The sequence below is a fragment of the Watersipora subatra genome, chromosome 2 (genome assembly GCF_963576615.1).
Source record: "Watersipora subatra chromosome 2, tzWatSuba1.1, whole genome shotgun sequence".
Lineage (NCBI taxonomy): Eukaryota > Metazoa > Bryozoa > Gymnolaemata > Cheilostomatida > Watersiporidae > Watersipora > Watersipora subatra.
In genome coordinates, this window is record NC_088709.1 from 2,975,135 (window position 1) to 2,993,063 (window position 17,929).

Here is a 17,929-nt window from a genome sequence, read left to right on the forward strand (position 1 = left end):
TGCATATTCAGTATGACATAATTTAATTGCTAACCTTGCCTATGATGTGCAATAACATTGAGCATACAAGCCACCAACATACATGTAGGTCAATGTTTAGTTATCGAGGTCAAAAACGGAATACGCCAGAATGATACCTCTAGACTTACATGTAGGTACAAAGTTTAAGGCGCCCTGTTATATAGCCAATTTAGATGAAACTGACCCTTAGACTAGTTGCTCCTACCTATCGGTGGTAGGGGGGGGCAGCCTATCAGTGGTAGGGGGGGCAACCTATCAGTGGTAGGGGGGGGCAACCTATCAGTGGTAGGGGGGGGGGGGGCAGCCTATCAGTGGTGGGGGGCATTTGAGTTTAGCAAACTTATTATTCCTTATACCTCCTGCTTCAATTCAACTGGCTACTACATGAAAGCGACAGTAAATGATTACACTGTCCTTAGATTTACTTTTTTGTGTTTAGGCCGATCTTGACCTGCATCAGGTAGTTGGCTACCTGCTGACTAACTGGCTGCTCAGGCTAGCCAGTTTCACCAAGTACAAATGCCAGTGAACTATAAAAATGTGATTATCACGACAGACCTGTCAGTGCCTCGGAAGCATGAACACCAACATACCTGGCACATAATCTTTGTATGCCAACGATAAGGTCCTAAGGCCATCCTTGGCCATAGGTTCAATTACTTGTCTTATGATCCTTTCTCTGTCAGCTTTGGTGAAAGCTTTTGCTGTTCCGGTAGCATCAAGAGCAAAGGAACAACTGAAATATTAAATATACTTTCTTACAGTAGGTCCTTAATGCGAACCGCTTGGGAACATTTGGAACGCTTGGGGAAATTGTGAATTGCGTCATATATAGCCCAATCACCGGCTCGCCTATGCGCGCTTCACTGACTGCGCGCGTTATCAATCATGGTTAATCCAAAACGTTAGATGGCGACATTTAAAAAACCCACCACTATGAGTATTACAAAAACATCCTTGCTAGTTGATAACTGCTCACTGATATCTAGACGTGGAAAATACATTGCAGTTTCAGTGAACTTTTGTCTGGATATCTATGTAGTTGCATAAGCAGTGCAGTAGCAAACATGTCAGAGCCATGCACATGTCAGAGCCATGCAGTATGCAGTATAATTGCATTACCTACTTTTACTACTACACATACATATATATACGGTATACATGCACCAAAACTACTTTCTAACACACAGTAAGAAGAATTGGTGCAGTGACGGTATTGCCTATTGCACAGAGTACAGTGATGTATGTAGTAGGAATGCAGCTAGGGCACATTTTACAGCGCTAAATGTAGTAGAACCTTTGCATTACACTGTACATTGATGCACAGCACAGTTTTATGAAGACTCATAGTAGAATCAAGTATTGAGTTGACTTGGTTGCAAACACAACTAAATTGCAAGATGAAAATGCAGCTCAAACTTTAATATGAGCGGGCAAACGAAAACTACTATGGTTTTAATATATAATGTTAATGAAAATACAGTACAAAATACAAAGACCCAAATTTCATTGATCAGAATAGTGATAATGCCCGACTCCCTATTCCGAAACTATATTGGAATTAGAGCGCATGTTCATGAGCTTGCTGTACATATCCTCTGTCAACTTTGTACAATGTAATACAGATGTTTGGAATGTTAGCAGTATGAGTTGATCCACAGTGTCAACCTCATACTAATGGGCAGTTCCAGTAAACATGCAGTTTTAAGTTTTTGAAAATGGGCATTTGCAGTATGCATGAATTGATGGGTTCCAGGTGTCATGGAAGGTAATGTGCAGTACACAGTAGTAGAGCATACAGTTGCAGTAGCAGTATATGTTTACTACGCGTTACAAAGTTGTAAGGCGCTGCAAAATTACTGTGCACTGCTCTACGATAACGCATAGCAGTTCTAATGCGACTAACCCTGAAACCTACATGTACTGCTAAAAGCTTGACTAGCTATACTTTATCAGCGTCAATTATCGTCTGCAAATGGGTGTTACAGAAAATAACACAACACATGCTGTTTCAGGGACTTGGTGATTCTCCTTGCGTGCCTGAGCAAGAACTTTTCCTCATTTTAAAACTATCACAATAGACTTTGTTACACTCTCCTTCAAAAACCAGTGTTAGCTAGTATGGAGATTGAGCTTGAGGGTGAAGAGAAAAAAGAGATGAAAAGAGAGCGGGGAGAAACAATGAGAGGGGAGAAAGATGGTGAGACAGAAAAATGGGGGAGACGATTGTAGGAAAGACAGAGGTGGGAAAGACAGAGATGTAAAAGACAGAGGATGGAAAAAATGGGAGATGAAAGAGGGAGTAAAAGAGAGAATGAGAGAGGAGGGGGAATAAAAATCAAAAACAAGAGTTGGAGAAACAAGATGGACCAGACAGGGATGTAAGAGAGCAGAAAGAGGGGGAAGAGTTAACTGAGGAAGAAGAGAGAGAAAAGTGAACACAACAGGGAAAGTGAGAAAAGAGAGAAGTAAGGAGGCGAAAGGAGAGAGACGAAAAGGAGGAAAGAAGATAACAGGAGAAAGGAGAAAAAGGGGGAGAGAAAATGTGAAGGGAGGTGATGAGGGGGAGTGATGAGGGGGAGGTGATAAGGAGGGAGGTGATGAGGAGGGAGGTGGTGAGGAGGGAGGTGGTGAGGAGGGAGGTGATAAGGAGGGAAAGGATAAGGGAGAGGGAAGGGATAAGGGAAGGAATAAGGGAGAGGGAAGGGATAAGGGAGAGGAATAAGGGAGAGAGAAGGGATAAGGGAGAGAGAAGGGATAAGGGAGAGGATAAGGGAAATGGAAGGAATAAGGGAGAGGGAAGGGATAAGGGAGAGGATAAGGGATACGGGAAGGGATAAGGGAGAGGGAAGAAATAAGGGAGAGGGAAGGGAGAGGGAAGGGATAAGGGAGAGGGAAGGGAGAGGGAAGGGATAAGGGAGAGAGAAGGGATAAGGGAAAGGGATAAGGGAAGGGATAAGGGAGAGGGAAGGGATAAGGGAGAGGGAAGGGATAAGGGAGAGGATAAGGAGAAGGATTGGAAATAATGGGCTTCTATTGTACTCTCAGCTTCTTTTCCAGTTTAAACTCCTAACTTTTCACACTATGCTTTTTAAAAACTTATTTAAAAACTATTTATGAAGAACCTTACAGAGCACTGAAAGACAACAGGGAGTTGAGCTACTCACTTGTCAAGGATGATCTCTGATGCACCTTTAGTGAAGACCCTGTAGGTTCCATTGGGTAGCACAACAACAGTGCTCATACATTTGCGCAAGGAGTTAAAAGTGTAGACCTTGAAAAGAGAATGCTCAGGCCACTCCTCCCGCACCGGCTTATAGTCCTTGCCCATAGACAATACCAACCCTAGCAAGGCGCACTCAGTCTTGTTTCCCACCTAGAGAAGAGAGAAGAGTGAATTTAATCAAGCGTGACATTAAATGTAAAACGGTACATAAACCTAATATGTCAATTCCAGTTATCGTAAATAATTTACGTAAAGTTTTTGTTTATATTACGTAAAAAATGTCGTATAACGTAAATATTTAAGTAAGTAGAAGTTCAAAAATTCGATTCAAATAACAAGAATCTTGTTGTTAGTTTTAAAAGTATCGCTTTCTCTCTTGCCGCACTGAGGAGAGAAAAGGCTATATCTATTATATATACTAGCATAAGGCTATGTACTAGTATAACGATGTATCCCTATATCTATTATAGATACTAGTACCCTAGTCTAGTCTGCCGTGAGAGATCGTCAGGTATGCCAGTACAGCGCAGATAATAAGTAGCTGCAAGTAGTTGAAAATAATTGTGCAAGGGAAGTCGATAGGTTTAAGTGTTAGAGTGTTGATCTACCAAGCTGTGTGTCACGAGGTGAAGTCCCGTTGAAAGCAATATTCATTTCCAACCTCCAACACTGGATTTGGATTGATAGACAGACAGACACTGCTCTTATTATAGCAAAGATATATTTTTGTTTTATTTTATGTGAGACATACACAACTTTTTTCTTTACAGAATAGATTTAACTGTACAGAAAAATTTGAAAAGAACTGATTTAAATTAACATTGATGATGCGCATTTCCTTTAACTTAGTGTAAAATTACGGTAATCATGGACTCTAAACCAAGTAAAAGTGATAAAGAAAAAGGAGAAAAGTTGTCGATACAAACCAATAATACTACAGTCACTGTACAGTCAGTAAATTAAAACGGTAAGTTTTGTTTTTTCTTTTTTGAAGGGCCAAAGGGTTGAGTTTGGGAGGGTCTTAGAAGAGATAAGATAATTTACATGTATTTTACTGTTCATATAATGTATGACGTAAACATTCTCTGAACAGATTGTTTACGTTGCAGCAGCGACTGCTGTGTTATGGCTGGCGTGTTAATCATAGAATGATGCATCCCTGGAGTTTATCAGTCCAACAACTGAATCCTAACAACTTATATAAAATGTGTAATTGCGTGTTCCCATTGACCTCTCAGTTGTGAATCTGCAATGTAGGCATAAGATCCATACATTGCACATCAATTACTAAATTAGGAAGGTTTATTAGCAGTGCCACACAACGGTGACCATAGAGTAAAATAGGCTATTACGTTTTATAGTGTAGTGGAACAAACAAGATAAGTTCATGAGGTCTTAAAGAGGGAGAATTTTCATTAATTACTTTAATGGCCATATTTTAATGGTCATACTTTAATGGAAATACTTGACACAAGTAATACGTGGAATACGTGACACGAGTAATACGTGATGCGAGTAATACGTGACGCGAGTAATACGTGACGCGAGCAATACGTGACACGAGTAATACGTGACGCGAGTAATACGTGATGCGAGTAAAGTACTACCCTAATAATACAGAATACACGATACAATAAATACACTGATAGATACAATTGGAACTGAACAGAGGAGAGATTCAAGTCTAGTACCGGCTAAGTCAGCTACCTGGTTGGCTAAGTCAGCTACCTGCCCGGCTATGTCCGTTACCTGCCGCCTAAGGCTATGTCAGTTACTTGCCTGGCTATGTCAGTTACCTGTACAAGGCTATGTCAGTTACCTGTATAAGGCTATGTCAGCTACCTGCCCAGCTATGGCAGTTACCTGCCCAGCTATGGCAGTTACCTGCCCGGCTATGGCAGTTACCTGCCCGGCTATGTCAGTTACCTGCTGCCTAAGGCTATGTCAGTTACTTGCCTGGCTATGACAGTTACCTGCCTGGCTATGTCAGTTACCTGCCTGGCTATATCAGTTACTTGCCCGGCTATGTTAGTTACTTGCCTGGCTATGTCAGTTACCTGCCGCTTGAAGCTATGTCAGTTACCTGCCCGGCTATGTCAGTTACTTGCCCGGCTATGTCAGTTACCTCCCCAGCTATGTCAGTTACCAGCTGCCTATGGCTATGTCAGTTACCTGCTGCCTATGGCTATGTCAGTTACCGGCCCGGCTATGTCAGTTACCTGTCCTGCTATGTCAGTTACTTGCCCGGCTATGCCAGTTACCTGCTGCATAAGATTATTGCCAGGTTCTTCCTTTAAAATCGATGTGTATCCACTGTTTATAGATATTGAAGTGACGAGTAGGTCTGCAATGTTGGCTGGAAGGTCAGTGTAGTTTGGAATAGTTTTCTCCAACTTTCCTACAAATGCACAAAAAAATGCAAACTAAGGTAATGCGTGGCGGCTTCTCCTAAGCCTATGTGGCTGAGCTAAAGGAAAAGTGGACATATTGAAGATTTTCACTAATTTTTCCCCAGAAAAACAGGCAGAAGAAAACAACTTCAAAAAGTCTTTTACAAGAATGGTAAAGTAGCCCAAGGTGGGTTTATACCAATTCATCTTCAGCCTCTGTCTCCGGCTTTTAGACTTTTTCCTCAGAAATGAAGCGGAATGTAAACGGAATGTCGAACATGGTAGAGAAAACAAAGTACATAACTCGCTAGCCAAAAACCAGGCTACAAACTGACACAAAAACAAATTTTTGTCAAAAACAAGGTTTCTCATAGGCAAAAACATAAGCCAAAAACTGACTATTGTTGTCCCACCTAAACCCAGATCTTAATGAGCCAACCGCAAGAATCAAACGATGCATCGCATAGACAAGAGGAGCGCTTACCAGCGACATAGAGCTGTACAACAGTCATTCTGTTGGTTGTGAGAGTACCTGTCTTATCAGAGCAAATGGCTGTAGCATTGCCCATCGTCTCACACGCATCTAAGTGTCGCACTAGGTTGTTATCAAACATCATTTTCTAAAATTCAAAACAGTCAAATGCAGGAACAGAGTGGGTCAATAAAGCTAGCTACACGTAGAACACAAGAACCAAAGTCGCAGATGAGTAAGTTTAGTTTGCCAATGTTTTCTGTTACGACTTCACTTTTTAGATTTTAAATCGTTACTTGTTTGTGTTGGCATTCTCTTTATGTAAATAATAGTCTGGTAAAGATGGTGAGCAGTGGTGAGCGGTCAGCACTCAATACTAATTCGACAGTTGGGATAAAAATGGCCTTCATAGAGAGCCTTCATAGAGAACCATGGTCTATATACTCTGTTACATGCTAATCGCTGATCGACTGTATGCTCGATAAGCCCTATTACTCAGCTGCAGGTATATATCGTTTATTGGGTCTAAAGCTGTGTTCACATCAGCCGATTTGCAAAGCGATTTTTTGTGGCCGATCTTCGAAAGATTTTATGGGAGCTACCAGCTATTTTTTTTTTTCATTCACACCAGGATGAGTTTGGACCGAGAATGGGCACTTTTGCCAATTTTTATTTGCAGGGTCAGATAACTTTAACTGATATCTTTTTAGTCAGTCACTCTTTGCATTTTGTTGCCTGTTTTCTATGTTTCCCATTGACATTTTTAGCAAGTTGACTTATTATTTTGCCCAGTTCATCACTAATAAAGTAATAATGGATAACTATTATAGGGAGGCCGATCTTGTGCTAACATCATCTACTTCAATTATTATAGCAACAACAATAGCAACAACAATAGCAACAACAATAGCAACAACAATAGCAACAACAATAGCAACAACAATAGCAACAACAATAGCAACAACAATAGCAATAATAATAGCAACAACAATAGCAACAACAATAGCAACAACAATAGCAACAACAATAGCAACAACAATGAGCAATAATAATTGAAACAGTTGCTTAAATTATCATGCCGCTGCTGCAATAATTGAAGAGCTGCTGACTCTGCTGACATCACCCTTCAGGAGTACTATAAACGAAACTATTACTGGCGTTTGAAGCTAGGACAAAATGTGAATAAATACAAAAACAAATATGGCGTTCACTTTAAATGACAATGTACGATTCACGGTGAAAGTAATTTCATTGGCTACACAAATTGAAAATCGGCCTAGAATCGTCTACCAATCTGGTACAGTCCGATAAAAATTTTCTCTGTGCAAAATCGGTCTCGGGCTCGTTTGCTCTTTTTACATGATGTAATTTTCGGTCAATAGGCAAATCGGCCAGAGAATCGACATGAAATCGGCTGGTGTGAACACACCTTTAATCAATTCTATTATGCTTCAATGACGACCCTATAACAGCCATTCGGTAACAGATAACTTTATGCTTCAATGACGACCCTATAACAGCCATTCGGTAAGAGATAACTTTAGTAACTGTCAGCCTTCAATATCAATAGAGCTAAGGTTTTATCTGACATCTCGTATGACTATCTGGCCTGTTCCATTTTTTACCAAAATTCAATTGAGGATGGTCCAGCCTATAGGCGACAAGTTAATGTGATGAGAGCAAACTACCAGGGTGATACTATCATGATATTGCAGTTTTCTTTTGATAATCCCTTTCAGGAAATCGTGATACCAGCATATCCAAACACTGTTGCGAAACTGTATGTTATCTTCAAGCAGAGACGATATATTGCTGCATGAGTACACCATACTTTACTGTACAAACACAATGGTCATCTGTGTTGTAACCATAGACCTATTAACTATACTGTACTGTTAATAGGTCTATGGTTGTAACAATGAGACAGCCATTCTGTGCATTGTGTTTAGGCTATGAATTATGAGCAATATGTAAAGCTGTTCACTTTGACGCATATAAATGCCTTGTCAACTACTGGCTCTGAATGATAGCAGTAAGAATGCTATGCAGTTGCATAAAAGTTTAGAGTACAGTAAAAATGAGCAATAGAACAAATAGAGCAATAGAAACTGGTCTATGTTGGACCAAGTGAATTCCATAAAGTTCTCACTAAACTCCAATAGAGCGATTGATTGACTATCAGGATGCAGACTGATCTGGTTCGGTTGATTTGACAGAAAGACCAATTTAAGGTGGGATACTCTTCCTGTTAAAGGTTTATTTGCAACAAATATCACATTACAGTTATTTGGTATCAAAAGATTCACCATGTCTTACTCTGCTGTGTTGTAGGTGCAAAATATGTACAAATGTGATTACAAGCTCTTAAAAGCTCAAAAACAAAAAGCCGCCGTAGATTGGAATCAGTTTATTTCTCTGACGTAGTCATTACATTTGGTTATTGTTTTGATACGTGATGAATTGAAAGGCCAATAAAAGGCTTAATATAAAACTTGTCGTAGCACTAGTTCATGACCAACACTTCGGGTTTTACCGAAGACCCCGTATCAAATATAGATGCTCGCTACTTTACAGCTTTGTTTCGGCTTGATCTAATCATCTAGTCGTAATCTGATCATGTGACCCATACTTCACGAATAATTTCTGCAGCATTTTTCGATTTTCACAGGTGACCAACAGGCTCATCATGTTTATCAGACAATGATATGTACTCATTCGAGCTAAGGTTGAAAATTTAAACGAATTTTTACGGTAGGTTATAGGATATCACTGCTGAAAGTGACAGCGTTACAATGACGATAAAATAGACATGGTTTTATTGAATGCGTGAAGTATATTTGTGAAAATATTTTGACTAATGAGGTTGCGTGAAAATGTAAACAAAAGCCATCTTATACAAATACGTCCCATTTGAGCTGTTTTGGAAAGAAATTTCATACTACGGAGGTCTCGTGTGGCTGCGATTAACTGTTCATTTTTTAGCTTTTAAAAGCTTGTAATCACATTTCCACATATTTTGCACCTACAACACAGCAAAGTAAGACATAGTGAATCTTTTGATACCAAATAACTGTAATGTGAATTTTGTTGCAAGTCAACCTCTAACACTAGTGGGATTTTTGGAAATCGAATCCCAATCTGTTGTTCACAGTCACAGTTCACAGTTAAAAATATCATCTCGGACAATCACATCTGGTCACTCCACATTTACTTATTTCCACTTCTTTTCTTTGCATCACTTTCACTTTTCTTCTTCTAACAGTTTTAAAATCAAAAAGACTAGTAAGAATAGTTGTTGTTTTTCAATAGCTTCCACAAGTCAGTTTCAAAAACTTAAGGAAGATTTGAAGATTTTGCTCATGTTTTGCGGTTATTCGTTGTTACTCGCTATATGAAGCCATTTTCACACGAGGCCGACTTTATACTAGGTCAACTTTATACCACATCAACTTTATACAAGGTCAACTTTATGCTAGGTCAGCTTTATGCTTGGTCAACTTTACATGTATATGAGGTCAACTTTATACTAGACCAGCTTTATACTGAATCAGCTTTATACTAGGTCAATATTCGGTACACACTATTTTCATTCAGTCAAAACTGTAAGTATGATTGTAGCAACATGCAAGCTTTGTCAAACTAATTTTCAATATATGATGCTTTAAGTTTCATTGTAACATTCCAGTTTCATGAGTTAGAGTGCCGAGAAAGAAAGGGAAAATTGAAAAAAAGAAATGATAGCAAAGAAATTAAGCTAAAATAGTTTAATTTGTTTAGTATAAGTTAGGGTAAACTGTGTATCTATATTAGCTCCAAGCCTACACATGCATTCATCCGGCTCTAGTAGAGTAATGATAAAAACATCTTATGCTGATTATTTACTGTTACTATAATGTTTTACTGACCATATTACAGTGTAACCTCGGTTCTCGACCATAATCCGTTCCTGAAGGTTGTTCAAACACCGAGTTGTTCGAACACCGAAATCATTTTTCCCATTACAAATATGGTAAATTGTTTTAATTTGTTCCAACACCCTGAATGTTTACCTTGTTAGTACATGTACATGTATTTTATACATTATTTTAAGCATGAAATTGCTCATTAAAATGCTGGCCAACACATAAAAAACAATGTATATTTCAGAAAATGTTAAGCAAAATGGCAACGACACAAATAACATAAACATAAATGTAACCCGTAAAACGCAATGTAATTATCGTAATCTTCCATACAAAAGATTACGCTAACATGAACGTGTAAAAATAAAAAAAGGATAAAGAAAAGAATTATGAATAGGATTTTTTAGGATACAGGATGTTCTTTTCTCTTAAAATATCTATCCAATGACACTTGCTTCTGCCTTCTTTTTAGCACTTTTCGGAATTGGATCATGTGATAGTGCCGTTAAAGTCATTGATGACTCTTGTGGCTGCAGCTTTATCGGGGTGGTGGAGTTCGCCGAAATTCTGTAACTCGGCCCATTTGCTACACATTTGTTTAATCTCGGACGTCGGGGCATCCTTTCTTGGCGACAACAGTTGGTCACGGTCAACACCGCTCAGCATCCGGCGTTCGAACTCCGATTTTTGTTCGAACTACGAAGCAAGAATTGCTTGAATTTTTTGTTCGGACTCCGATTTGTTCAAATTGCGAGTCGTTCGAAAACCGAGGTTACACTGTATTTGTTTCACGCCTTTCTTTGAATCTCTCTATAATGCATTTGCTCAGTTTCTAAGCGTAATTAACTGCGGCAATTATTAAAGAGCGATTATAGGTGTTGTGAGCTGATTTATGATCTTGCATTGCACAAACTAAACACAGCTGTTGGTATTTGATAGAGTCTACCTACCCTCACGGAATAGGCCAAGGACAAAGTGACAGCCAATGGTAGACCTTCAGGAACAGCAACCACGAGCACCGTAACACCAATTATACAAAAGTCAACAAGATCCTTCAAATGTACCCCAGTGTCCCACTTAACGGCATCAGGGCCTGAGAACTCTTCCACCGCCCATCGGATTGTCAGCACCAGTACGGTAAGGATGGCGATAAATGTACCTACAGAGCGCACAAATATACGCATAAGATACAGACATACGCATAAGATACAAACATAGGCATAAGATACAGACATACGCATAATATACAGACATACGCATAATATACAGACATACGCATAAGATAGAGACATACGCATAAGATACAAAACACAAAAACCTTATCCGTTGTAAAAAGGTTAGAATTTAATTAGAACTAATTATTAAACCCGGAGCCTATGGAATCAAGCAAAGACGTTTATACACTAGATTTCTGCGTAGTCCTTGGCAAATAGATAATTTTGCCTGGATGGCGCACAAGTTCAGTGTAACCTGCATGGCCTATGATAAATGGTTTTACCTGCATAGCCTATCTGTATAGCCAGCTTTGTGAGTTTAGTTTGTAGAACTGATTGAGTTTTGAGGTTCAACCCTTCACCACTATTCTCACCAATTTCCTCATCCTCTTTTACTGCAACATGTGACAGCCAATCAACATCTCCACTAAAGCAAATAACTTGTGACTTATTACCGAGACAACAGTTTCAGAATTAGTTTACTAAAATCAGGTATGACCTAGAGTCCTAGCCAGTGAATAATCAGAGTAATCCATAAAATATTCAAGTTAATCCATAGAATGCACTGATTAATCCGTAGTGTATGCAAGTTAGCGTAAAACCTCTATTTGAATGCCATGGCATTCTATTTTTCAACCCTCCTTTAAAGTGGTATTTTATTAGAGATGTCATTCAAATACAGGATGGCACTGTACTTTTCAACTAGCCCCTCAGAATTTTGGGAAGATAAATTTAACGACTTTATGGGCAAAGCGATGCTAATGTAGCCTATATTTTGCACTCTCCTTCAGGTGGATTAATGCTGTCGGACTCAGCCTTTCCCCTAAACCGTTTTGATATACATCAAAGTATCAGACGGAGTTAAGCCAGGACCTACTTTAATTATAAAATATTAGTGAGATACGGTTATTAACTATTTCAATAGTGTTACTTTCGGTTTTAAAGAAAAGACTAAAACTTTGGAGTTAGAAAACGGACATATCATTTTTAAGTTCTAAAGACGTTTTTAATGTTTTAAAGTTAGAATACCCATAACAATGGCTGCTATTAAGTTATACGGTGTTCCTGAAGAGTATTCTCATCGTTCATCAAAAGGCTTCGAAATTTTTAGGTAAGATTGTAAACCCCATTACAGGAAAATCTGAAAATGATGGATTTCGACCCTAGTGACTTGGAATAGAGTGTAGTTCTGATTATTAGGGCGATCGATCTTCTCAGGTACATCATCACTAAAATCATGGCAACCAATGAAAAATTACTTCTGATTGATGTAACCAAGTCATAATTAGTACGATATTGTGTACGCTTTTTTACTGATCACTTTCTATTATGGGTTCATAAAGATCGAAGAATGTCAGAGTAGCGGGCAAATAGAGGTGGCGAGCAATTGAAGGTTGACGCCGCTTTTTTCAACCCTTCTTCTCTAGTAACCTTCTATTAGAGGTAGTGTTCAAATAAGGGTGGCGTTGAAATAGAGGTTTTAAAGTAATCCAAAGAACAAGCAACTCAATTTATAGAATACACAGTTAATCCATAGAAGACACAGGTTAATTTATAGAACATACAAATTGAGCAGTTACAAAATTGACATATGCAGACCAGTACTGCTCCACTCACGGCCTTAGGAGAGGGTAGTGAGTGGAGCACCACCACTCCGTTGGAGAGCTATGAAATGCCACCCACCCACAGAGAATACATAAACTACAGGTTTTCACTATTAGATAGTTGTTAGCTAGTATTTGGCATTTGTCACAATCCTTTTGTGCTTCTACTCACATGGCTGGGCTTCTGGTGAATTCTTGTCATCTACCAATAAAACAAAAGCAAGGATTGGTAACAGTGTTTGAATAGTACATATTCAATTATGAATGATTTGAGTAGAGCGAGCCATTGGTCAACTGTAGAGACTCCAATCGGAGTAGATAGTAACACTTATAGCGACCTAGAATGGGTACAACCAGCTTGACTATCCTACAGTTACCGCAGTTGCACATGTTCATTCTACAGACCATTTGTTTATTATGAATCATTCAAATAACATCCATTATTATATTATTATGGTATAATCACAAAAGATTAATTATGATATTATTTTAGTATAATCACAATACATTAATTATGATATAATTACGGTATAATCACAATACATCTATTACGATAGTCATAAGTTATAACAAATATTAGAGAACGGGCTAATGGTGTGTACAACTCTATTACGTTGTTAAATACAAAGAGCTTCAGTTCAAATTGTATCAATGATAAAGCAATGTTGTTTCAGCTGCTTGCAACCATTCTAAAACAATCAAAAGAAACTAATTATGGTTATTTCCAGCAAGAAGGACTTCTGCTAAGTAAGAGTTTCAGTGATTAAGTTTGTCCTTCACACATACTCTGTTATATCACTAGCTCTCTGTTTCGTACAGTGGCTACATAAGGTCTTTCAAATATAAATGCGGTTTAAATAACAATTACCCAGCCTGTAGTGAATATGTACTCAGAAGGCAGTCAAACAGATACGTTAGAGGCCGGAAATTCACAGAATTACAGCAGAAAAATGATTACATGTACAGGCAGTGCCATACTCGACTAATAGGAAAATTCAATGCATGTGTTAAAGAGTTGTTAGCCCCTTTTACTATCGATAATTGAAATTAAAAAGGAGACAACTCCTAATTTTTAAAAGAAATGGATAAGTCCTTGTGAAGAATTTGCAGCCTATTTCTCAGAGGTTACATTAATTTGCTGAAAGAGAATGTGGCAAACATTTAGTGAACTTGGTGAATTATTGAAGTAGTTGCAAGACCACAAATACTGTCAGATAGTTTCCTCTACTGACACTGATTGAATAATCACCAGTGAATTAATATATAGCATATCAAGATTTTAGTTGACCAGTTTAGTAGTGCACCAGCTCATATAAGGCAATACTTGAGCGACCATTCCATAGAACATGCAAGTTTAAAACATTACAGAGATAACACGTAAGTGCTTGGAGAAGTAAGCATACCGGCTGCTGCATTCGTATCGGTCACAGGCTTTGTCGACTTGCTATTTGCCTTCTGCTGCTCGGCAGTTGCACCAAGGAGGGCGAAGATAATGCCAGCCTGCGAGTTGACTCCGACAGCTGTTACCACCATTTTGCCGCTGCCTTCCATCACGTGGGTACCTGCCGAAGCATGTCACTGTTTATGCTCACTAACACCAACACAGCTTATCACATCTCCGGTCATTCAATGCTAGCAATGTGTCAATACTGTAATATTATGGTTTTATTGAAGCGGATAGAAATATTTGCTGCTCTCACATAGAGCAGGTCTACGGAAATGATTGCTATGAGTACATTGCTCCGAGCTAGGTTTGTGCTGTGTTTTATTAATGTTTTTGAAGATGTTGATTTTCAAAAGATATTAATCGATCACAGCTACTGTACCAGATTAAAGACAAGCAATGTTGTTAAAATACAATACTTTAAAGCTAATAAAGGTCAAAGACTTGTGCACTGCAGCTAAATTATTCAACAAATACTTTATGTCTTGCTTGACTTGGTTTCAAATGTTATAAAAGTGAAGCTGGGGGAGCGTTTGTAGGCGGGTGGCGACAGTGGTGCTCACTCATCTGTATGATGCCATAACCGTGTCTGTTCTTCTGCAAACGGCCAGCAGGGCTGTTCTGCTGCTATTCTCAAACTATCGAAGAGTCCCTTTTGCTTGATGTTTGTATTTTTTGTTATTTTCTATGTTTCACTTATAAATTATACGCAATAGAATATCACGCATATGCACATACATGACAACAAGTAGACTCTAACCGTAGCCCAACCTCATCTCCTACCAAGGAGTACCTCTAAAGTCTCCTTTGCAAACTCAGCTATAGTCTATTTGCTGGCTCATGTCAAGCTCACCGGATACACAGACGTACAAGTGATGCGTCTGCAGAAGCGCGGAGGTCACAATGTATGTACAACCAATGCCCAATCAAATTCTACAGCTAATCATCGCAATGACCTTGACTGCTAGAAGAAGACGACTCTATTTATAAAGATGTGATGTGAGTAATTACCCTCTCTAGATCTCTTCAACCAAAGACAGCAATTACATATTTCCCCATACTACTAATGGCCTTGCTTCCTCCTGAGGAATCCACAAAAAGAGTGAGCAACCTCTTGAATGGTATATACTAACATGTATATACTAACATGTATATACTAACATGTATATACTAACATGTGTATACTAACATGTATATACTAACATACATATACTAACATGTATATACTAACACGTATATACTAAAGTATATATACTAACATGTATATACTAACATGTATATACGAACATGTATATACTAACATGTATATATTAACATGTATATACTAACATGTATATACTAAAATGTATATACTAACATGTATAAACTAACATGTATATACTAACATACATATACTAACATGTATATACTAACACGTATATACTAACGTACATATACTAACATGTATATACCAACACATATATACTAACGTATATATACTAACATGTATATACTAACATGTATATACTAACATGCATAAACTAACATGTATATACTAACATACATATACTAAGATACATATACTAACACGTATATACTAACATATATATACTAACATGTATATACTAACATGTAAATACTAACCAAATATGTTTGACTGTTTACAGTTATCAACTCATGCTTCCACTACAAATGCAGTGATATTTTTCCAAAGCTGAATTGTACCTATACCGGTGCGATAACCTCTTTGAACGCCTAACATGTTCAAGTCTATATTGAGTGAGTCCAAACTTTCCTAACATGTTCAAGTCTATATTGGCTGAGTCCAAACTTTCCTAACATGTTCAAGTCTATATTGGCTGAGTCCAAACTTTCCTAACATGTTCAAGTCTATATTGGCTGAGTCCAAACTTTCCTAACATGTTCAAGTCTATATTGGCTGAGTCCAAACTCTCACACTTTTTGCTTACTAATAACTTTTCTGTAATTAACCACATTGGTTATTAGCAACAAGCTTTAGTTCGGACAGGAACCGTATGAATGACACCTGCACAAGACAGTCAATACTGACAATAAAAAAACATGATGACATACGCTTTCATATCGGAACTCGCAATGTCTGTAGAAGTGAAGTCTAGAACAAGTATACATAAACTATCATGGTTAGATACTTGATAAAAAACAACTGCCACAGGACCTTGAAACTTATGGATGTGCAGAACAAGGTGACACGTCAACATTTGTCCTTTCCAGTAGTACCCAGTAGTACTTACTACAAATATTGGGAGGCAGTAATATGGAACTACTGAGAATACCATCACTCACTCTCACTCGTCAGTGTTACGGTACTAGATTACACACCTAGCAAAGATGTTAAAGTACATATCGTCCGTGTCGGTGTTAACTTCAGCTAGACACTTTAATCATATATATATATATATACTAGCTGTGCCACCCGGCGTTGCCCGTGTAATAGCAGAGTCTTTGGACAGAAAATTGGTTTGAATTTAACATAAAACAGCATTTGCCATTCTAACTTTCAAACTACATATCATGAGAAAAGTGTTTTGTCTTATAAACAATTAGTAGAGCAGGAGCATAAACTTATCTTTCAGCTTTTTCCTTCGGAAGGTGGGCTACTCAAACAAAGGTGTTTCATAGTCAGAAACTTATGCTGAACTCAATTATAATGTTTCTACACCTATGTGTTTGCACATTTCTCAGCTAGAGAGCTTTTTTGAAATGGGAGAGGGCAACTCCAAGTTGGCTTGGAAAACCTTACATATCAGACAAAGAAAACTATTTTATAATCTCAAAAATTAATAAATGCTTTTATTTAAGATTAGGTGAGTCAACTCTCAGCATTTCTTAACTTATGCCAAGGGTGCAGCAAGACTGCTTGTTTCACTGTCTTGATCAGTCTGTGAATGAAACCCTAAACTTCAATATGAGACGGCCAAACAGTATTCAAACAGATGGTTGATATTGGAAGAAGAGAGCATTCAATGTAAAATTGCTCATAAGAGCTAAGCATTGAGAACTTTGATGAGAGTTCAGACTTGTTATGTAATTATGCCTGTTATAAAAAGTATCGTAACAAACTCGTTACTTTCAATAAGTATCGTAACAAACTCGTTATGGAAAGAGCTGAGAAAAGACATGAAAAGAGACAGAAAAAATGTAATAAAGCAGAAGAGGAGAGACTATAGATATTTGTTACTTTAGAAATTTATGATGATTACTTCATGATGATGGTACTTTGGTGGGAGAAAAAGAAAACATTTAAATTTTTGTCTGCACATTTTGTGAGCAGCAAAACTAACTCTTTGCAGTTTACATGACGTGTTATAGCTTACAATTTGGACATATATGTATAGACAAATTACATGTATGATCCTTGGTTTTTTGCATATGACCACACAAACTACGCTAGATATGGCACGCTGTACTATGCAGAGATGACATCTGAAAGTATCACATAGCATAGCGAGGCTCTTATGAAGAAGGGGTATTTTACTTATCAATCACGACATTACTGTCCATTCAGCTCTATTGCTTGTGATCAATCTATTGAGCAAACAGTTAAAAGAAACTCAAAGTCCCACGGTGGAATCATAGGGTTTACCAGGAATCATCCGCCTCTCAACGTTGGACTTATCTCACCCGGAACGAACAGC

At 38.1% G+C, this 17,929-nt stretch overlaps 1 protein-coding gene across 1 annotated transcript in view; it reads right to left on the reverse strand.

Annotated features, from left to right (window-relative positions):
• Positions 1 to 17,929, reverse strand: part of LOC137386755 (plasma membrane calcium-transporting ATPase 2-like) — a 96,330-nt gene that overhangs the window by 23,678 nt on the left and 54,723 nt on the right. The window contains exons 6-13 of the mRNA XM_068072887.1: positions 14,233 to 14,391; positions 13,002 to 13,031; positions 11,510 to 11,620; positions 10,962 to 11,170; positions 6,122 to 6,257; positions 5,509 to 5,645; positions 3,189 to 3,397; positions 615 to 757 (exon numbers count right to left, since the gene is read on the reverse strand). Coding sequence (XP_067928988.1) covers positions 615 to 757; positions 3,189 to 3,397; positions 5,509 to 5,645; positions 6,122 to 6,257; positions 10,962 to 11,170; positions 11,510 to 11,620; positions 13,002 to 13,031; positions 14,233 to 14,391 — 1,134 coding nt within the window. The remainder of the gene's footprint in view (positions 1 to 614; positions 758 to 3,188; positions 3,398 to 5,508; positions 5,646 to 6,121; positions 6,258 to 10,961; positions 11,171 to 11,509; positions 11,621 to 13,001; positions 13,032 to 14,232; positions 14,392 to 17,929) is intronic.